Genomic DNA, 25,063 nt, shown 5'->3' on the forward strand with positions numbered 1-25,063 from the left:
GAAGATAGAATTTATTTTTCAACCACATCTACTATACAATTGAAGTATATATCTACCTAATTAATGCGAATTAGCAATGTGAACAGTTATTGCAATATTCAGTTAATTTATCAACCAGATTCATATGTTTAAGAATGATTTTATTGTATGGATGCTGCGTCCACATGGTCAATGGTTATAATAGGGTAAAATTTATAAAGCCTAAAGCCGGGTACTCATTAGCAAGTCCTACCTGTAACCGTTTCAGCGAAGCTATTCTATACACAAGGCGGTATCGACGGTAGTTTATCATATTTATGTATTGCGGCAGCTAATTGTTACAATAAGTAAACCGTCTAAAACTCTAAACTGTCAAAAAGTGATATGTTTTAACAGCCTCTCTCTTGGCTGTAGCGAGATAGACAGTTTTGACAGCTAATGCTAAGTAAGTACCCACGCACGTTCTTGCTTGATGGTTTTACGCTTATTTTAACATGTATCAAAATGTGTACCATCTCGCTCGATGCTTTTTTGTACGATATCGAGCAAACGGCTCGATGCGCAAAAGATTCAAGGGCCATAATTCTTGCTCGATGTTCGACAGAAATTCGCTCGTCGTCCATGGCTCGAGACGCTTTGACTGAGCGTCTTGTGTCGAGCTGCTCGAGCGTGTGACGCAACGACGAGCATGCTTCCAAACCAAAATGTTCGATCGAGCAAAACCATCGAACAAGAACGTGCGTGGGTACTTAGCATTAGATGGTTAACTTATCGTAACAATAATTATAATACGTCAATACATAAATAATATGATAAACTGCCATCGCAACTACACGTCAACTAGACAAATAGAATTTCCAAGTTATTTCTGAGTAATGATCGTCGGACACTCAGATTTACTGGAACCATATTTTTTATAAAAAGTTCGGAGAATAATAGAAAAAATAAGATTTATTTACATACTGACTTGGCTTGAGGTAAAAGAACACAATAACTTTATAAATATCCCACAAACCAGTTTGGCAAAAAATATAAATTTAATTTTTTCCCTCGACATATATTTTTTTCCATTATTAAGAAATAGTATCTGACCATACCATTACAAGGTTTTTCACGTGTTTTGATAGAAGTGGCGCTGCGAAATTTAGAATTCAGAACTATTCAATAATAATATTAAAAATCATTTGATCCCACTTAATTTTATCCCAATTAATTCTACCTGATTGGAACCATTGATACGCAATAATTTATCTACAAGATATTCCATACAATATCATTCTAATGAAAAAAATGGTACTCTCTCCAGAACACATTATAGACACGTCATGAGTAGGGAATCCAATCCCGAGCCAAAATTCTGATCCCGGGATTTCGGGATTACAATTTGACAATCCCGGGATTGGCATTTTTTTCGTTGACTTAAGAATAAGGTAGTATTTTTTTGAAATACGCAATTTCTATTGGCATTTCCCAGTGGTTAAGCTAACATACGGCCGTAGTCATAAATTGACAAACGATAAATGAAGTAGGGAGTAAGATCATGTAAGAACATGTACCGTTTAAAAAAAACGATTTTTTCAGTTAGGTTCACTTACCCATATATATGTAATATTTTGTTGAATACGCGATGTTTAGTTTACTTTCATTGCCCTTCGACGTCCATGGTGACAAGAAACGACACCATTCACGGATGATACAAAATATTGTATAAAAAAATGGGGAGAGTAACTAATTAGTCAGCCAAATATGAAACTCCCGTAAAACATATGAGATCATGGTGGAATTTCTTTGTTAATAGTGCGAAGCATTGTTTTTTCCAATCTTTCTCATTTTTATTAATTTAAGTTAAAAAATAAAATGAATCGGCAACTTACACATGGGTATAAATCAAACTTCATTCAAACTCAGTTTATTTCTAATGTAGTTATTTGTTATTAAAAGTATTTTTTTCTGTTATATTTTTGTTTTTATTTTATTTTCCATAAAAAATGATAAAGAAAATCAATCCCGAAAGATTCGGGATTATGTTTACCAGGATTCCCGGGATTCATAAGTATCGAAAATAGCTCGGGATCCCGGGATTGGAATCCCTAGTCATGACAAATACCTGTAAGAATCACCTTTATGTAATGTAAGTAATTTAAAGTATATGTAATACGTATTTAAAACCGCTTTATATAGTTACTTTTCTGACTTTTCTCTTAAAAATACGCCATATTTATATATTTTTTAAATTATAAATTAAAATGACAATAGAATTGCCGTACCTATTATAAATTAAGGCAGTTTGTAAATTGATACTTATTACAATACATGTTAAAGTCGTTTTCCGTTACTTTCACATGTATTTATCACTTTCTTTTTCATACACTGCGTCCACAATATACTGCTTCAATCAAGGCCGACTATATAGTCAGGCCGTGACACGAAACTGTCGACTTAGATGGTAGTGCTAGGAATTGCTCATACTTAGAATACAATATGGTAAACTGTTTGACGAAAATGATGATTGTTGCATTGTAAATAAATGGTAAAAATTTCAATGAAATATGCAATCGAAAATCTTCATTTATTGCGAACGAGTTACCACATTGTATTCGAAGATAATCAATAACTGGCACTAGCATCGTAATTCACAATTCATTGCCACGGCCTAAATATAGTCTGCCTTGTACGCTAATGTATGGAACTGAGAACTGTTTTAGAGAGGTTTCGATTCAAATATTATAAATTAATTCAAATTATATTTTTATATATTATATATTTTTATATTTTTTATTATTTATATATTTTTAGAGAGGTTTCGATTCAAATATTATAATTATATTAAAATAATATAAATTAATGATACTCGATAAGAATTAGGATTGTAATATATACATGCTGTCCCATCTGGAAATTTCTCTTGCGCAATGACCAATAAAATTCAGCGCAGTACCACGTTGTATTTCGGTATGTATCTAATATCAATTTTTGTCAATACGATGTAACATTTTACAAGCGTTGGTGTCATTTTAATTTTAACGGTTTATATACGTATGTTCAGCTGTATTCTATAATTACATAAATTATGAAAAAAAGTGAATATTAAAGTATTGTATTGTGAATTCATAGTTAAAATAAGTTATTGATTGATTTATGGAGCCAAAGATAAGTAGATATAATATTAAATACGTTAAAAGTCGTGGAAAGCATTGGGTGCGGTGATTTTTGCTTGTAGGGATTCCATTTGAAAAATACATGTTAAGGCACATACTATTTGCTATATAGTACTATAGATAGATATATATATATATATATATATATATATATATATATATATATATATATATAAAATATAGTATTATTTATATTTTCATTTCTTGTAAAATGGAATTCTACCAAGTAAATGCTAACTCGATTAATACTATATAGTACTAATTGGATTGTGGTCTGCAACCGATGCTGTAGTATGATGTAATTTATAGCAGAGTAGGATCTCTGGAATATTCTAAGAATATTTAGAAAATATGAATAATACCAATGACATTATTAATGGACAACGCACTCAATACAGTAGCTAGCAAGTAAATTCGCGCATAGCATCATTCGCACACACATAGGTAGACGTCACGCAATTTCCATTATGCGATATCACGCATCGGGAATTTATAGCAATATCACCTTTATTGTAATGGCGTTAGAACAGTGTTTCTAGTGTCAATGTTCATTTAAATGAACCCGTTCGAACCGAACCATTCGGCAGACCCGACAAAAAGCATCGGGAATTTATAGCAATATCACCTTTATTGTAATGGCGTTAGAACAGATTATGTCATTCGGCAGACCCGACAAAAAAGTGAGTGTCATTTTTTTTCCAGATGCTTCGTCCATATTAATGTCATTGAATAATACAGAATATAAATAATAACAATCAATCAAAAAAATCACAAGCGATGTATAAATTATACAACCATTCGAAGGTAACATTTACTTACTATATTATAATGCATAATATTATTAATAGTATTTTTCGAATATTTCTGGGGATGCTCCGCATCTACGGCATCCATGGACCGCACGGTAGGCTGTTAAATTCGACATAAATAGTGCACACTAAACTTTGTCGTTCATACTTATTTGTTTTCTTTGAACCAAGAATACAATTTTCAGCCGGTGCTGGTTAGTATTAAAAATTTAATTAAACCTTGCCTAAGCCAAGCCATAATAGTTTAGGTATGCTGTGGGCGATCCCACAAAATAATGCACACTTTTTCGGTCATACTTATTTGTTTTCGTTGAATTAAGATACAATCACAGATGGTATTGGTTAGTTTTTTAAATTCCTGCCTCAAAGTCCTGCCTAAACCAAACCATAATCGATAACATATATTTTATAGGTAAACAAATATTTTTGACTATTATCTTCTATGGCTTAGATTAGGCAGGGTTTAATTGAATTTTAAAAACTAATGGACACTATCTAAACATTGTAGTCTAAGTTCAATGAAAACAAATACGTTTGACTGACAAAGTTGACAATATTTTTATCGGATCTTAACAGCCCATCTCCACCCTTTGCCACTGCCGCACGCCACTGATGAGCAGCATGTGTGATTGAGCTATTTCACTTTTTTCACGGCGGATAGATTATAATGATTAATGTTTACCTTGTACCAACACTAAGACCATAATAAAAAAAAAACAAAAAAAACCAAATGACAATCTTTTATTTGCATATTAAATTATCGAGATTATAATATAATATGGCAGTCATAAGTACGGAAACTATACGCAATAGGAACGTTTTCAATCTGTCAAAAGTGCATGTGATAACGACTACTGATAAGTGATAAGAAATATGCAATTGAGTCAATTAAAATATACTGAATATGAATCAAATCTAAATGCAAATATGCATGCACGTTTATAGTTAAACTAGTGGGTAAAATATTCACTTGTTTGTTTAGTTTATCAAACTGTTCCGTAACCTCTTTAGAACATTTATTTCATCAGAACCCATATAAATTATGTTATAATGAAAAACCTATCCAAAATTCAATTTTTGTACTTGTACTTACAGGCGAAAACCTAATTAGTTGTTTTTTCAAGCAGTATGTTCAATCTCATGTTCATCTTACTAAAGCGTCAATTACATTGAGCTTCTTTACGAGCTGTATGTTGGTGAATTTACAATCTGCCTGTGAAGTCGCCCAGTGTAATCATCGAATAAGCTAACAAGCAGGTTGTAAACACTCTAACGAGACAAGTTGAAAGCCGGTCAACTTTACACGCTACACGCCGACGTATGGGCTTTCTGCGTCTGCGCAGTAGAGCGCAGTAGCAACCTCCCAGTAAAAAAACGAACTACGTTCTGTCAAAATAGTCGCTGGCTTGTGGCTTCTCAGCGAATGGAAAGTTTTGGGTGTAATCATCAAACCGTAGTAGCTGAATCGCCCGCTTTTAAATTCGCCAACAAACAGCTCGTAAAGAAACTCAATGTAATTGACGCATAAGCTTCAAAGGTACATTGGTACGACCGCGTTACAAACACTCGAGTTCGTGAGCAGATACAGCAACCTTCGGTGATTGAGGTAATCACGAAGAAACATTTTACGTGGGTGGGGTATGTGTTCCAGATGCCGCCAGAGAGTGCGGTAATTCGTACCCTTGTGGCACAGACTCAAGGGTTCCGTCGCCGTGGCCGGCCCTCCCTTACCCTGCAGCGGTGCTACAAAGGCGATATACGCGTTGCAGGTCTGGCATAGCGGGAGGCGCGAGAGTTGGCGATGAACCGAGGGAGGTGGCGCGAGCTTATGCTTGCCCTATGCCCATATGCTGGGTCGTGACAGGATGAAAGAATAAGATGTTCAACCACTCAAAACATATACAGTGAAAATATACTGGTTGGAAAACATTACATTAACAATGCGATGGGTTATTTTACACGTAAGATGATTCATACATGTATAAACATGAGGTACCTACCTAATAATATTTGTTTTTTTGCTACATATTTGTGTAACCTACCTCGTGTCTACAGTAGGCGATTGGTCCCAATTTGGGAATCACTGGTCTAGATTTTAGAGATACGTATATTATTCGTACCATCGCCTCTCAAAACCATATAAAATTATTACGTTGCGTTTTTGTAATAATACGGTCCAATTTCCAAGGGAACATTTTTATACACTAATACACGGATTCCGTCCATTGGCATTTACGGTATGTGACATTGGAGTAAATTTCTATTAGCAACAAAAATGCACTCTACATCGGAAACATAAAACCTTATCCTCAAATATTGTCAATCCACGATACTACCAATGCAGTGTTTTCTATTACGATTTTTATTTTATGGTAGGATCAAGCTATAGTTATTTATTATTATTACTTACTTAAATACAGCCGAGAAATCAATATTTCACGTTTCCTATATTAAAGTCATTTGATATGCATGTAAGTTTTATATGAGTTCAATGTTATCTTTTACGTCAGTCAGTTTTATGCTGGTGTTATTGAATATTAAAACACGACATTGACTTAAGATTAATACAAGAGGAGTTTATATACAATTTTATTTCAAAACAGTAAAAAATACAGAGTGAAACATACATATAGGTATACCTATGTTGTAAATTATAAAATAAATAATAATTAATTTAACATTATATTAAGTCATGGTATATATATAGTTATATACAATAAAGTAAGTAATAAATTATAGATATCAATATATTCCGAACAGGGGCGAATTTACCGTTATTTTGAGTGCGTGCAGGAGTAGGATCCCCAAAATTTAAAACAATGTAAAAATATTGACTTGAAATAGCCATAATCCTAGGACATTTGAAAAATATAATAAATGCGAACAAAAATACAGTCTAAAATAATAAGAACAATATTTCGTGCATCTATTTACAAAATTATTAAATATAAATTAATGCATATTATCGCCACTTTTTTAGAAAAGTAATTAAAATGTTTTGATGGTATATATTTTTTCTATTGGGACCCACTTGGTGCTGCGAGTAGGGCCCCGAATGGTTAAATCCATCATTGATTCCTAAATATTGGAGTTTGTTTAGAACCGAAATTGCTTTAATGAATTATTTTCAATATCACAGGCCGCTGGATTGTGGACTTACTTATAGTTTAAGTAATTAATTAATTGAATTGGCGTTTACGTGATAGAACTCAATTATAATGGTTTTGAAAGTAGAGTTAACAAAAAAACTTTCCTTCTTGTCGCTAATTTTGTATATATATTTTTTTAAAATTATATAGTTTAGATATCTTAAGATGAGGCCGTTTCGGATTTTTTTTCATTAGATCTGAGGCTTAAAATATTTAATTAAAATTTATGGTACTTACTTAAATTAAAAAGTAATAATGCAACACTAATAGTAACACACATTGCATAGATTTCTGATAACATAAACAATTTAATGATGCAGCATTTATATAACGTTACGATCGTAGTAATTGAGTTTTTGACCGACATTAAAAACCGAAATAGTCACAGATGTTGATCTGTGCTACAATGTGATACAACAATTCCACACCAGATGCACAAGAAATGGTAAACAAACAAGCTTTGGACATAGTTACATTAAAATTTAAAACATGAAACGAAATGATGGTAATAATATTATAAACATCACAAAAAGCCGCTTTACAAATAACACGATTAAATTATTATAACATAAACATAAATCCAAAATCCAGATATTTTTTTTCGATGATTTTTAAATTTAGTAGTTACCTAGCTAGTTATCGGAAATTTTATTTATGTTTTCCAATGTTTTCATATTAAATGGGTAGGTAGGTACAAGGTTTCCGACGTGACGTAACTATAGGTACCTAATACACTGCTAAGATTTAAACATATATATGTCTTATCGAGAATACTATAAAAAAGGGTAGGTAGATATATGTATATAAAACGATATTTTTCGTATAAATGCATTTTTATTCTGAGCTTCTTATAATAAACACAAACTATTTTACACCCTGAGTGATATGAAAGTATTATTCTATAATACATGTAACCGCTTTGTATGAAAAGATACCTAAATACATTTTATTATCAACATTGTAGTATATTCCGTGGACATGGTACATATTATAATATATAATGTCCTTATTATTTTCATAAAACCCGTATTAATCCATAGCTTACGGGCCGCACAAAATTGTGTTTTTGCTAATTACTTTTCAAATGCAAATTAACACGTTACTTACAAAATTAATTAAAAGGGCCCGTAAGCATTGTGTTAAAACAGTTGTCATTAAAACAAAAAATAAATCAATAAACACAATTAAAAATCAATACATTTCCTGAAATATTAGAGAAAATGCATCATTTACAGAATGTTTAAATCGGTTATGTAGAATTTATAATCGCATATTGATTTAATCAAGTTGGTTACCGATCCAGTTGTATTCGTTAAATCCTCAGGAACTCAATTAAAATATTCACTACATTAATATGTTATCTGTTATGAATTTGATAATCTCTCAATACGCCCACTATTAATTATAAGGACGACCAAATTCTTAATTCAATACAAACACGAAATAGTTTTTACTATTTTGATTATGGTGGAGTGTGGTTCGTACCTTACTGGTTATATTACGTATATTACTATTAATTTACCGATATGTGTCACTATTGTTACATTGTATTGAGAGATAAAATTAAATAAACTAATATCGATAAGTATCTAAAAGCAACAGTGGGTTAAAGTGTAAAAAGTCGATTTTGAGTATGCCAATCGATTAGAGAAAGCTATACCTGTAAGTATGATCAATCAACCACCGAGATTTAAAAAAAAATGTAATACCTCTTAGGAAAAAATGCCGCTGCGTTTATTAAAATTGTCTTGTAAGTTCACAGTGGGATAACTAAAATACCCCACTGTTTACAAAAAACCTTTACCACTATCAACTATGTATTAACCGCAGAAAAAAAACCAAAATAAACGTATAGGTAGTTAACTATTTCATTTGTATGACACAGATAATAAAGATCAATAATTATCTCGAAGCTGGTATTTTTTACTTATTCAACTGTTGCTTTCAGGTAGCGATATTATGATTCGTCTTTTGCGTCGGTATTGTTATAGAGACGTTGGGGCATACCTGGCTTTGAAAGCTCCTCGAAAAGGAGGAGTGTTTGAACATTTTCGACGCCATATATAAACTAGATTCGCCGGGAAGATATCTCACATCACACGTAGGCAGCACTCGGCAAAGTTACGTTCCCACAGGACAGTTCGACGGAGACTAAAGCCACCTTCCACCACTTTTTAATCTGAGGCAAACACTTTAGTTTGCAGAGCAAAACAGTTTGTTCGCAACAGCATACGCGTGTAATAAAGTATGCGATACGATACGATGTTGACTGAATAAATTCAATATTACTTTCAGATAGGGAAGTATTCTTGCAATCATTATTGCAGTGATGGTGCGCGATAAAAAAGCTGAATAAGTCTTTTTTCGCTCACGTGTTTGAAACGCGATGCGTTACAGCTGCGCCTTTGATATTGTCAAAAAGTGAAACGTCTAGATTGCAGCCTCGGTCTAGAATAGATTAATTTGTAGAATGTTTTTTTGATAACAGACAAATTTAATAAAATGCCAACAGAATCAATCATTATCACAAAGGGCGAGAAACAACTTACATAATGAAAGTATAAATTCCAGTTGAATTAGAAATTTAAGAAGAATCAATTATTTAAGATTTTTTACTCAATTCGGCGTATTGCTCTTCGGTAGCGTCCATCCACAACTTGTCAATAATGTCGAAAAGGCGTAGGTAGGGAATGTACCCAAGTCAAATGTAAATTTTAAACTGTCAAAAATCGGTATGACATGCTGTTTTAAAATAAAATAACTGTAACTGCCGAGGCACTAATATATTTGGAGGCTCCCTTATTATTCTTTTAGCTACACGATAAACTGCTAGTGAGTGTGACAAGTTTTGTCAGGATTTTTTAAAACTGATTTTTTAGACTATACTCGAACATATTTTAAATATTTTCGTACTTTCTGACGAAGATTACTTCATCTGCTTCACGAAAAGCCGTCACCGTGTAAACGTAAACTATAACTGAATTATCGTCAATCTAAAATTGAATTAGGATCGTCTTAGAGGTCTTAGACTGCGCAATATAAATTTCGATGAAGGTACATATTTAATTTAGTATTAAATTGTGTAGGTAGTTATGTATTTAGTATTAAATTGAATCTAACAGGAAGATTTAAAAGTGAAGCTGACATTTTTTACTCAAACACCACAGATATTAATCGCGAATATTAATTTGAGTACCTACGTATAGAATCGTTTAGTTACTATTTATATTAACACTGTCTATTGGAGTAATGGCTTTCCTTCATATTTATTAAAATTCTAATAAAAAACAACTCCCTTGTAATAATCACAATAAACATTTAGCCTGATTACTGGCAGAGCCGAGCTAACTCATCAAAGCACGTATGTCGCGTCAGGCCATGGACGAGTTAACTCGTGCGTTCTTATAAACGTCATCACTCCTGTATAAACTATTTGTGTATATTTTCTAAACAATATTTATCATTTTCTTATGAAAACATTCACGATAAACTCGAGAAATATGTTGATTTGGTAAGTTTTCACAAATATTTATAATTCTGTTCCTCTTTCATATTTTTAAGGGATTTATTTTATTCCAAAAATAGCTGGCCTACAAGTGTCCACCTAGTAAAAATTGGCTGGTTAATACGTATTCTCGTTCATAAAACCATTCATTTAAATTTAACAAAGGTTTGCTACCACTAACGAATTAAGTGTGGAAATAGTGTATCTCTCATTATGATTAAAAAATAAGCTATCTATAATAGTAGCCATCGAAGTGTCAATATCAGTGATAGATAAAAAGACATACGAGAACATAATTATTACTTATGATGACATTGTTCGCGACAATATTACCTACCCACGTAAGCCTGTGCACTTTTAAGATTATACTAAGCATCTATTTTATCACGATCACATGCATTTTGAGACGTCATATTATGTGAAATGAAATCTTTGACCTTTATAAAAAAAATAGTTTATATTCTACACCCTTGACATAACAAAATTATTGATGATAATATTATAACAAATTTATCGCATATTACCATTAAATTATATCAGAACTAAACTCCCATAAAATGTCATTATTAAAATTGGACACACTATAGTAAAAAGCGAATTTGCGATAATCAGACGGACGCACGTTATTGCGCGACCATTGATAGCCAGGAAAGTGGTCTCACGAGTTTATATCGTGCGATTATATACGCTGCGTGTGAAGACACCGGTGTAAAGACATGAAAGCATATTTTCAATGATGTCCTTTATTGCAATGCAGACAGAGATCTCGTAGTTTTTGGGTTGTCACCGTACGTGATTCCTCCTTATTTCCTCGACGTTTCGATGTCGTTACGCATACAGTTTCGAAGTTTTGTTATGATGTACCTACGTGCGTGCGTTTTTGTGATTGTTTATTTAAATATTCTAGTCTACATAATAATTACAATAATTGATATTGTCTGTCCTCTTCCCGACACTTATACCTATATCCGTAATATAATGTGAATATATTATATAGTGTTTTATAAAACAATACCATCCACTCAAAATATATTCATGTTTCAGGAATTATCTTGACATCATTCTGTACGTCGATTAATTTATGGAGTTGATTGATTTAAGTGAATCTATAATAATTGTGCATATTTCCTGTTGTTTTTCAGATGCGATCGATAACAGTGTGAAGATTGTTACAAATAAATCTACAACGCGTTGCAAGCTTTCATATGTTTAGATTTTATTTATACAAAATATTCTTAAACGTAATTAGGTTTTTTTACCTGATTCCTATGTCGTATGATTATAATATAGTTATTAATAAAGTATATTTGAATATTTCCACGGACCACCCCTGATATAAAAACAAACCAATTATCTAATAAAGTGAATCTTTAAAGCTATTATCGGATTACATCTAGATATTTGATCAGAAGTGTACATATTGGATGCGAAAACCACAGCTGTTTGCATTATTGGATAAATAAAAACTAAGCTGAAAGCATCCTTCTGATATTGTTTCTCACCGGTTAGCAAAATAATATTGTCTAAACTCAAATACGATCGTAAATTAATTAAGATGAATAATATCAAATATTGTTATATGAAAATGACGCAGGTTTTATTTCGCAAAATTTTCCAGGTAATAAGATATTTTTGTCCTTCTGCAAATTTAGATGATATCGCATTCAGATAATGGAAACACCGTTACATCCACTTTGTTATATTATTTTATTTGTCGGTTACTTTGATAAATAAAATTGTTTTTATTCATTGAAAATACTGTAGACATTCTATTTTCGAATCAAATTAGTTCGAAGTAGAATAATATCTTTTCGGTAAAATTCATTTTGTTTTCATCAATACCGGGATCTCTAAATCCCGGAATAGAAAATGATATTCGGGACAGCAATCTCTAATTATTTATTATAAGTACACAATATGCACACTGAAGTAGTGTGTAGATTTGTAGAAGAATATTAAGGTTGTATCAGTTGTAGAGTGTAATTAAATACATAGTTAAAAAACTTTATGCAGAGTTTTACCTATTTACACTACAAATTGAAAACCTTTTTAGGAGAACACGAATCATTACCCTAACATTATTATACATAAGTATTGAGACATTGAACCTAATATTTGGCTGGTCCATCATAGTATTTAATACAAAGTACAGTATTTTTTGGGAAACCCAACGTTCATGAACATAAACATTACCTACGTAGTAGGTATGTATTTATTTTTTTATTTTATACACTGATAACAAAGTATCCTCGCATCAAAAGTGATATTTTCTAGAATATTATAGAAAATATTAACGTAATAATATGAAGAAATTATTTGACATTCATCGCATATAACTGTAAATCTTTTACAAGACATGTAATTTTCATTGGCAATAATTGATAACATATAAACAGTGTCGGTATATGTCGGTATACGTTGATACAAAAGTAAACAATTAACGTACAAAGTAACTTTATGTGTAGGTAATGTAAAGTTACTATCGAAAAATAATTTAAACAAATCAACAAATTCACAAAAAAACGAACGACAGGATTATGTACTGTGTTGTAGTGAGTCCACGAATAAATAATATGGGTGGTGAAATAGGTACATACTCAGTCTACTAATGGAAACTAAGTTAAAATATTATTTATGGAACCATTTTATACATAAATCTTGATCAGGAGTCTTAATCTATCGGTCATAATCCAATATTGGGTCGATTGGCATATTGAGGGGCCCAAAAATATTATCAACGATAACAATATTTTCGAGATAATAACATAATATTATGATATATTACAACAGGTATACAGAAAACATTTGGAGTATAGACCTACAAACTTATCTGAAGACTTGATGGGGGAGCCACAGTTGAAAACTACCCAATCTGACATTCGAATGGCGTCCATATGGTAGTTTGTAGTTTTATTTTTGACCGTTCTTCAGATAAGTTTTTAGGACTGTAACTACGTGTCGCAATTAACAGCTTCGTGGTAAACTTATTGTGGCAACTCTTCACATACCAGTGCCCTTTGCAACAACATAATATACCTATATGCGAGACTGGCTTTTTATTAAATGTCAATATAATAACAACCAAATTACGAAGTAACCTACGGCCGAAAGATAATCTACATAACGACGTGCAGCTGTCTAATATAATATAACACCAACATTTTATTCAGTCTTAAAACGTATTCAAAGCCAAGGTTCACATCAATATTGTAAGATTACTAATTGGCTCACAAATTTGAGTTTGTAGCTTGGCATATTATTTATGTTTATATTACCATATATAATCAATTATAATCACACCCGTAACTACCGACACTGCAAACTGAGTTGACAATATACTTATCTTGTCACTCTGCTAAACACCCAGAAGGTAGTCATTTCAAATATTATTATTATTATCCATAAAAGAAAATCATTCATAAAATATAATTAATCAACAATTTAGTACGTACAGCATTTTCAAAATGTCATTGTATTCTAACAGGGATAACGACAATGATGATAATTGATTGAGGTTATGACATTTTTGCGACACTCATGCCTAGTTTATATGTGCATGGATTTGCTGGAGCCAGGAATCATTTACTTACGTGACTTAAAAATAAAATATGCATGCACAGATCAAGAAAGCCTTTTGACTTTTCATGTATCAGTGATAATTCATATGCCAGCGAAAATAAAATATGTACGGCTAAACTTGTTTATGCGTGATAATTGTATAATATCTTATTTATGCAGACTACACATACTAAATCGTAACTTCTTTAATAATATTTAAATTCATTGTACATTTTGAAATTATTGTAGAGATGGAAAAGAATCACCAGTAGCTACATCTTTAAGTTACTTGTAATTTTAGATGTCTCATTGGTGTCATTTTCTCAATGGATGATGTTTGGGATTTTTTCATTGTATCAATAAACAAATAATTTCTTTCGTCATGCGCAAATTATTTCTAAAGCCGTCTCTCTGATGCACTAAAAATGCATATGAAAAATCAATTTATATTTACATATACGGCCATTTCATCTATGTTATTTATTATATGTTATTCTAAATTATCATCATCACCATTTTCGTCTTAAAACTATTCGAAAGAGAAATATGAAGTTTATTCAATATTTTCACCTTGTGCTAGCACTTGAAAATCGAGACTGACAAGACAATTGAATGTTCAACTGACATAATATTATATACCCCGTTTACATGTGCATGCATTTACTTGTGAAAGTACGTATTATCGCGACATAACAAGAAAATGCACGTGTAAACACGTATTATTGTGCAAGTTGCAAGATTGCATACATGGATTAAAAAAGTTCAGAAACTTCTGAATTTTCACGCGGCAGCTGGAACTTGTACAGGAGATATGCGCCTGACGAACCTGCCGGAAAACGAAAAAATATTTTTGACGTTTAACAATTTTAACAACCTGTCAAATATCACCATACAATGATAACATCACGTCTCGTTTACGCTTGAAAAATGAGATTGGTGAGACAGTCAACACTTTTACGTGTAAACATGCATGATTGCGATAGTTTAAAATACACACTATTGGGGCCAGTAAATCCTTGCACGTGTACAGGCGCTATTAGACTTGCGCAACAAAGTCTATACACGTGTAAACGCGGCGTTATATCATAAGGGATATACACTCGTATGCAATACTGACTCTTGCGAACCATAATTATTGTATGTACCTTATTTTGCAAAGTAGTTACCGTACTTCTCATAAAACGGTAGTAAGGAAAAAGACTTCCGTAGCTCCGAGGGATAACGGAGGGGACAAGCCTCTCAACTTCCCTTGAAGAAGTGCTGCTGCTCCTCGACATCTTGGCACATGGTTTTCAATGCCGAATTATTATCTATCTATTTCTATATAACAATGTTTTTATATCAGCCATCATCAGAAACATAACTTTTTGATAATAAACACGCATTCTGATGTATAACAATCATGATATTAATCAACGACACTTCACAATAATCAGTAGATACCGCGTAAATAAAAATATGTTTATTGACGAAATACGCAGATATTTTGCGAAATTCGACAAATAATTGTAAATAACACGTGAATTATCGCATCAACGATCTGATACAATATCAGTATAAGATTTATTCGAAGACAACCTGCCACGACGGATGGCAAACATGGGACTGATAAAAGTTGAAGATACTGAGTACATCACAGTATTATTCGAGAATTAGTAATGGTAGGTACCAAAGTGTCACTGATCGGTTATTTTATGGAAAAAATCAGAATCGGCGATAACAGCCGCTATCATTTCAATGATAATTGTATTGATTGTTTATTGGAAGACATCAGAAAAAGTAATATATTATTAAACGTTATTAATTGTTGCATATTTATCAGACTAGAACATTATGCACTTGGACGTGTCTATGACATTTAAATGAGGTCAGTGAAGTTGCATTTTAATTATCATATCCCGCCCGTAATGGAGAAATATTATATAAATCGATTATTAAAGAGCAACCAGACAAATACGAAGAAGGTAGGTAATATAATATTTTAAAATAAAGTCTATCTTTTGCAGTGGTTTTCAAACTTTTTCGGTTCACGTCGCCCCACGTGTGATAAAGTTTTTTCACGATGTTCCAAAAAAAATAACACTTCGAATCACCATTTCCTTTTATAATATATAAGTAATCTTCAACCTCCCCCTACCACATTGGTATATAAAATATTTTTTAATAACGTGAAAAAACCCATTGAAAATAATCAAAAAATACCATTATACATGGTCGAAATCGTTTCATTTTCATTCACGTTACTGTTATCTTCGTGTTGATTTACTATCAATCATTTATATTTATTATATTGGTCTCTGTTAACAGTCAAACATTATATTTTTCTGTATTGCGTTTGCGTCTACTTTTAAACAAGCAAAAATGTATTTAGTTTCACTTTACTAGTCTCTCGAGTGTTTACTGGTAAACATTTTTAAGTCTCTTAAAGACTAGTTGTTTTCTTTTCCACCGGTAAATGAATGATCTTGTTTGAAGAGAGTACATTATATTCTCAATTTCCTGTCTGTTCTTTGGTAGACGAGATTAATCGAGTATCGATTTTCCGAGCAGCACATAAATACACGTACACACATAAATTTTACAGAAAACAAATAATTAGGTTATGTAAATATAGAATTCCGTCCCATGAAGTTGCATATTATTCAATTTATTTTGATATTAAATTTTGAACCCTTAGTCAATATTTTGCAATTTAATGTTCAGCTGGCGATCCCACAGAAAACACCCAATAACCTGCATGGGGTCGCAATCCATGACTGATAATCTGCCAATTATGGGTGAGCATGGTGTTCACCATGCAATTTCAATCTTTGAAGCAAGCTAGACACAGCTACCCAATGACATTCCAAACCCACCCTTAAAGACAGTCAAAATCTCGCCCCTTAAAATTTTTACTATATTGTTTTATGTAAACTCATTACTTATCTACATTTCATTATATGGCTATTTTAAACGGGTATAAGACGTATACTATTAAAATTATGATATACACATTCACAATTGTATAACAGTTTATTAACGTCGCAATTAGACTTTATATTTTTATTGTTGTCTTAAACGGTTTTAGATACTTACCTGCGTATCGATTAGTTTAATCATTTTACAATGTAGATTATCACTACATACATTGAATTGTATTGTATGATATCATCAGATCTCACGGGTAGCATTATTATACTCCCCTTTAAGATTACCTGAATTTATTAAACAGCCTACGGTGCTCTTGGGCTACGCAGCGCACACTTTGAAGACCACTGATATACATAACCATGACGGAAATCGATTTTTTAAATAATATAATAGAATAATTAAAATAGTTTAATATCATCAGATGTCCTGAGTAGAATTATACTCCCCATTAAGATTTCCTGAATTTATTAAACAGCCTAAGGTGCCCTGGGGCTACGCAGCGCATACTTTGAAAACCACTGGTTTAAACGTTCGCCTAGCACCTGTCTACTATAATATTAATCAACCTAGATAGCACACTGCTGGATGACCTTTCCATGCTATTTCCCAGTCAATGAGGTTTAATTTTTTCACGGTGCTCATGGAGATATAAAATCTCATTGGCTGAAAATCACTCCATACTAACCAGTCGACATCTCATTGGCTGCATACCGTTTAATTTAAAGTTTATTGTAAAGTTTATACATAATCATGACGGAACTCGATTTTTTAATAATATAATACTTAATTAAAATTAGTTTAATTTCATCACGCACTTAAAAAAAAACATAAATAATTCATGAGTAAGAATTTGCATCCATTACCTGTCACGTCTTACACACCCCCTTTGGATACATACCCAAGCATAACGAACGAGAAACGCACTTGTGCTCAGAGCATTCCAGGAAGAACTTCCCAAGAAACTAGCATTCACTACATTGTAACCATAACAATAATACATTGAGCTTACGATTCGATATTATTATGTGATAAAATATCTACTAATTAACCTGATATGTTTGTGTTTAGAAGCTTGAAAGATGCCATTTGTTATTAAAATATCGGACATATTCGTAAGCTGGTATAATAAAAATGTATAGCGAAGTATTGTATAAAAGCCTTAAAATTATGTAAAAATAAACTAATATTATCAAATTATCACTATTATTTTATTAATTTATTATAATGTTATAAAAACAAAATATAAATAGTGTAAAGCTGCAAAACATAATATTTACCAATGGGCTCTCCGGTATTTTAATTATTTTTTTCATGATGAGAACACTCTTGAACGGTTATATTCGTAGCACATTAAAATGATATCTAATTGTTATGTAAAACAGCCGTAATTTTTATACTTAGTCGTGTAAAAATGTTGTTTAATTATGTTCTTATCTGCATAGGGATAATTTATTAATCAAAAATTGTGTTAGATAAGAAATCAAGGTATTCCAGGTATGTATCGAAATATTACCTCAATGTCTTATTTATTTGATTAGAAATCAAATCAGGTGTTGTTGACAACACTTTTCAAGTAGTAAACTCAATCGATACGACTACGATAGACTTACTACAAATAGCCGTATAAATTACTTACGGAAACAATCGGTAGGTGGCAGTCTGACAAGAATTATTTTATATTACTTACTATTTAATAATATGATACGAGATGCGATGGCTTGGTACTAAAAGACTGTTTTTAATGTTTATATTGATTGTTACGTAAAAATAGTTTTAACATAATTCTATATAGGTAGATTAATTTATGATTACACACGTAAAATATAAAAAGTACAACTTTAGAAACTATGGCTACTTTAAATTTAAATACCTACAATTAAATTATTGAGTCTGTAATAGTAAGTACAACTTTAGAAACTATGGCTACTTTAAATTTAAATACCTACAATTAAATTATTGAGTCTGCAATAGTAAGTACAACTTTAGAAACTATGGCTACTTTAAATTTAAATACCTACAATTAAATTATTGAGTCTGTAATAGTAAGTACAACTTTAGAAACTATGGCTACTTTAAATTTAAATACATACAATTAAATTATTGAGTCTGTAATAGTAACTAACGTTTATATGAATATTAGCGCGGCTATTTGGAGAATTATAAAATATCATTTATGTACAAAAATAAATGGAAAATGTTTCGTTTATTCTGAAATTTACAAAATACGGCGAGTTACTATACATACACGCATCTGCATGTATATTATATCATAATTTATAATACAGTAATACACTACACTATCAAATATATTTTAGTTTCTTGTAATCGTTTACCTCCGTTTAACAGGCAGACTTCACCAGTCTGGTGATGATCAATAATCATTTTCGGCTTTTTAAAATTTTTTTAAACCTCTCAGTAAATTTGAATAACTCTATTGAAATGGTATAAAAATGTAATCACACTTAAATAATTTATAGTATAATCATATAGTCGTGTGAATTTTAATAATATAATTAGCTAAAATTCTTCGGCTAATCACACTATATTTATTTTGTTCTCGAGAATGGTTTATTGATTTCTCGAGAATCTCGACAAATATTTTTTTATTTGGCGGCTAATTTAAATTTCCTTTATTTTATACCTAGTATGACAAACATGATTATTCACCCGAATATTCTATAAATCTATATAATGATGAAACGGTGTATTTGACTGCCTATGTACCTACATGGATACTTACAATAATTATTGACGTGGTCTGTAGTCTGTACTACCACATGAAGTCATGTCTACATGTGTGAACTTTTTGACTTCGATACAAGTCGAACAAGTTTCAGGTTCGACATGGTCAATATTATATTATTATGTAGTAGGTAATTCATAAAATAATAGCATCCATTAATAATACGTTCAATTTACAGGATTTAACTTTGCAATGTCTGCACATTTAAAAAAATAAGGAATTGACCGTTTGAATAAATCTAAAATTATATGTAAATTATCGCCATATGTGACTGATAAAAGTGTGAAAGTTGCTAAAAATGAACATGTAACACGAAACCAGCTGCAGGTAATTCATTAATCTTAGTAATCTATTTTCAATTTCACTTCCATCATGCCCGGGTTACATATATATAAAGAAGGATTTCTTCAATGTCAGCATCTTTGATTGAAACATATTTTTTCGATTAATCTATACTAAACATCTTGCTGGCGGAGAATAGGACGCATATTAATTCGTGTAGACACGATATTTGTATGACAAAAAGACAACGGCAGAGGCATTTGTGTTATGAACTGTCAAATTCAAGAAATAGTTCGGAGTACAGAAATAAATAAAGGCGTGGTCAACAAGATTTCCGAAATAGTGACGGTCAAGTTAAATATAATATTAACACTCACTATACTACGTCGCATATTATGTAAGTACCTATATATTTTCAAACCGTTATGTACTATTTTAGTCCCATTTTATTTATCATCATGATAAATTCTTTGTTATAGGTATTTATTATTTTTCCGGTGGTAAGTAATCATTTGAATTACAGAATTCACTTATGACGACTGATGTGAGCAAAGCAACACGCTAATCATACAACGAAATTAGTGGATGTTCTACGGCCTACGCCAAGGACTGACTGGTAATACACAATGTAGCATAAATAGTGCCTATAACTTTAACAAAATAATAAAGAAAATGAGAAGTATTTTTACAATAAATATTAAATATTATTTTTGTTTTATTTGTTTTTAAATTTTGATGTTTCCTTTTATTTGTTTATCCATAAATTGTTAATCCATGAAATTTGTGTCGTTTCCGTTTTATATTTATTGTTTATTATTTTTGTTTTATTTATTTGTTTTTTAAATTTTGACTTATTTTGTTATCCATAAATAAAATTGTTTAATATATATTTCCAAAATAATTAAAATTTGAATCTGTTATTGAATATTGACTAAACGTAAATATGTGTGTTTATTGAAATGTTTTTTGAAAATACTTTTTGTTTCATTTTATTTTATTAGGATTCATTAATTTTTAGAATAGTTGGTGCAGTTTCCTTAATGTTATACGTATCAAGAATTATTAATATCTAATTTCTGTAATTGTATATTAATAGCTATTGATTATTATGGACGTTCGTTGCGATATATTGGTAGGTTATTTTGTCACATTTATGATTTTGTTTGATAAGTGCCTGTTTTAAGATTATTATTTAGTTGATAATATCCCTTTGAGGAGGACGAAACCGGTCCAAAATTTAATTAAATAAGTAGAATAAGTACTATAAAATTGTGTTTTATTTATGTCAAGAAATAATTAATCAAATTATACAATGCAGTTCCACCATGGATTGCTATAAAATAAATTATAGTCTTTGTATTCCGTGGTTATAATTGTGCAAAAAAATGTTTAGTAATTTTTTTACTATGAAAACTCTTTCTAAAAGCAAATAAATATGAAATATGGAGTCGTTACCATATATATGATATAATAACGTTACTTTGCTTCCATATTTTGATTTAGATAAGGACGGAACGGGTAGAGTGAATGGTTAAAAAACATTCCTAGAAAGTATGCAAATGCTCGCTTAGGGGCGAAATGGTAAATTACCTTTTATCTGATATATATATATATAGTGATGAATGGCAAACATGTTAGATATGTTAACATATTTTGCTTCCGCTTTCTTGCTTCCTAAACAAGGATTAATTAAGCGGTTAATACCAAATCCTAGTAAAATTCTACCAAGCATCGCCAAGCTATGGGCTAAATATATGCTATTATATATCTATACATTTCGTATATAATGTATAACTTTTAATATTGGCACATCATATATGTAAAAAGTTTGACAAACAAAATTCATGAAATAATCAAAATATTTTGTTTAGAAATCATCCGGAATCCAAAGAGTAAAACTATGGAGTGTTGAAACGATGTTTGATTTGCATACGTAGGCACGCAATTGCGGAGCCCGATGGAGCTATTTTTGGGCGACCCACATTTCAACCGCGGGCCGGGGGACGCCCTGCCCTGGGATGCATCATCGCAATGTCACACTCACATGGTGTCCTAACTGTTGCCAAATATATAAGATTTTTTTCTATTGAATAGAATAGATCGTATTTTTAAAGATATATGTGTGTATTTATACTTTTTGCGACCAGACGAAGCGACGAAGCTCACCAGTCTTTGCTGAATTTTGTGCTTGTCTAGCTGTGGAGCGGTCACCACAATAAAAATCGACGAATGAGGCATGGTCTAAAAAGATCGCGACTAGGTGATGCGCGGATTCCGGGTACAAATGACGCGAGCCGAATGAATTTCTCAAAAAAATTCAACATTGCCGACGTTCTTGTACTTGTGAATAATGTGTTTTTTTTTTAATTCAATGTTTAATTTACCTACAGGTTTAGTATATACCTATATTCTAAGCTTTTTCAATAAATAATCTAACACTCTTAAACCCTTGTGTACCTATATACAAGATTGAATAAAAAAAAAATACATAAAATGGTTTATATAAATTGGTGAAGTGATTTATGGCAATATATTGTATTATCAATATAATGAATAAAAATGATTACATTTATCGGGTAATCATGACTTGTACAAACATACATTTTCAACCCCTCGATTGTAAAACCTGAAACCTTTAAATGTTAGCAAGTTTTATTTTATAATACGCACAATACATACTTAGGTACCTGTGTATCTTTATGGAAAGTTCAAGCTACCGGAAGACCTTTTCCCTAGTTATAGATCAGGAAATTTTCTTTGCGAATAACGAAGTCAATTCAATTAGATGTTAATTATAGCTGATCGAACGGCTGACAAAGTTAATGGTCTATGACTTAAATGGTGAATCAAAACTGGCACGCGATCAATAATTTTAAATGTCGAATCAATCTGTCAGCCGATAACAAATGGCCAGTAACAGAGGAGACGACCGTCGCATTCGGGAAATTCATTTTAAGTGATTTTTCGAACACGCAAATATTACATCACTGACGTGTGTACATGACAGATGTCCTAAGCTGATATTAATTGCTGATTCCTGTAAAGAGACACAACTACTAGGGATTACAATCACAGGCTGAATTTTCAGTCCCGTAATCTCGGGATTAGTATTTTTAATCACGATTTCGGGAATACGGGATACTTACATGAAATGTATTAAAAACAAAAATGTATTCGTGAATTGAATATTAACCCTTTGGCTGCTACGATGTTGTGCAAAATCCGGTCGAGGATTACTACCAATAATTGTCGACAAATTAAAGTATTGTATTATTTTTAGACACCTTACCACTCTAATTGATTCTGCGAAATCGGAATATTATGAAAACACGTTTCGTAATTAATTTATCGTTTTGAATAGATAATGAGGCAATTTGATATCGTCCGCTGCATGTGCTATTAAGGCCATGCATTAGTTGAGACACGGTATAAAAAGATCGTCGCTAGGCGATGCGCGGTTTGCGGGTCGCGGGTGCAAATGAGGCATGTCAAACCAAATATTATTTGTCTTATAAATCCAAAATGTGTCCATTTAATGTTCTGTTTATTGTTTTATCAGTGACAATAATAATATATTCATTGACATGTTTTCTTTTTAAAGTAAATGGGTAACGTTTTAAGTCATCTTTACACGATTTAGGAATTATTACGGCCATCGCCATCACGAAGCAAAATGACGTTCTTCCAGCTCTACATGCTCTCTCAGAATGGGAGCGAGTGCAAAATTTCGTCGCGCCTATGGTAGAAAATTATTTGGCGTTTCACTGATGAATCACCTTAAAAGTATTTGACATATCTCTTTCTCGCTCCATCATACGGGCGATCGCGAGAGCGAACGAAATGCACGATCCGCGCACGGAGTTTTAATTTTTACCAGTTATTGGAAACAATCGGTTATCCCACACGAAGGATGATACAAAGTAGTGGAATTAGGAAACTACCCGGCCGAAAAGAAATTTTTTGCATGGTGGCCTCGTTAAAAGATCGCGTACAATATGCGTGATTTGTATAAAGGGTCTTTATGGTGTTTGTTTATTGGAACATTTAAAATATGTATTGGAAATGATTTTATTTCATAATTTTTTTATACTTAAATGAAACTGTTTTTATATAGCACAAATCCACTTTACTTTAAGCACTGAGTTGATTGAAAGACTTACCCATTGTTTCAAATGGATAAAATAAAACATTGTCCTTCCACCAAAAATTTTGACTGTAAAAAAATTTTTACATTGTAAACTGTATTTGGAATTAATGTTTTTACTGTAAAAAGGGTGATGCTATGAAAAAAAATACAATAGTTATAAGTTCAAAACCTACCCAGTAACAAAACATATGAATCGGGTTATATTACACAACAATACAACTAAATAGATGGTAAAACAATGTTTCGTACCACTGGTTCAGTAGTATGTTCACAAATCAACTTAACATTTCAGCCATGAAAAGCAAAACGACGATCGTTGTTAGCATTTCTGGCCATTATCAAAAACAACGATATATCGTTGCGTAGCATTCTAAGGGTTAATTGTTACTTTTACTTAAAAAAATCCCATATAAAATTTCATGCATTATGATGATTATGACATAGATTTAATAATATGATTTAGGAAGTAAAAACATTTTCGTAATGTAGGTAGGTACACACCCTTTTGTGACATCACCCACGTGGATACTTCCCGCCTACGCGCGTACATAGAAACCAATTCGCCATGCATTTGGTTGACGTTATGCCAGATTCACATTCACCCTCATTTAAACTTGGAAAAGTATTTTTGAATTCCGTTTCGAACTCCCTGTCGAACCAAGAAGACGGGTTCTTAACTTAATACTTCCTCCCGCACACGCGCTCAAGTAATCAAACATATTATATTATGCTTATCTTGTAATTTCTACCATGTCTCAATAGATACGTTTGCAAAATCAAAGTTCATCCTGAACCAACCCTCTCACCAAAAACATTCCACCCC

At 31.7% G+C, this 25,063-nt stretch overlaps 1 protein-coding gene across 4 annotated transcripts in view; it reads right to left on the reverse strand.

The window, feature by feature from the left end:
• The window catches only part of Arms (Ankyrin repeat-rich membrane spanning), a 133,403-nt gene that overhangs the window by 43,315 nt on the left and 65,025 nt on the right, over nucleotides 1–25,063 (reverse strand). Inside the window, exon 1 of one of the 4 annotated variants that reach the window (XM_085958408.1) lies at nucleotides 9,103–9,238. The exons of the other annotated variants lie outside the window; for them this stretch is intronic. Within the exon in view, the coding sequence (XP_085814534.1) occupies nucleotides 9,103–9,156 (54 nt within the window). The 5' untranslated portion in view covers nucleotides 9,157–9,238. Of the gene's footprint in view, nucleotides 1–9,102; nucleotides 9,239–25,063 lie in introns of those variants that run through there. 4 annotated transcript variants of the gene reach the window in all.

The sequence above is a fragment of the Rhyacophila brunnea genome, unplaced genomic scaffold (genome assembly GCF_057557595.1).
Source record: "Rhyacophila brunnea isolate RB1 unplaced genomic scaffold, BYU_Rbru_1.0 scaffold_7, whole genome shotgun sequence".
In the NCBI taxonomy this organism is placed as follows: domain Eukaryota; kingdom Metazoa; phylum Arthropoda; class Insecta; order Trichoptera; family Rhyacophilidae; genus Rhyacophila; species Rhyacophila brunnea.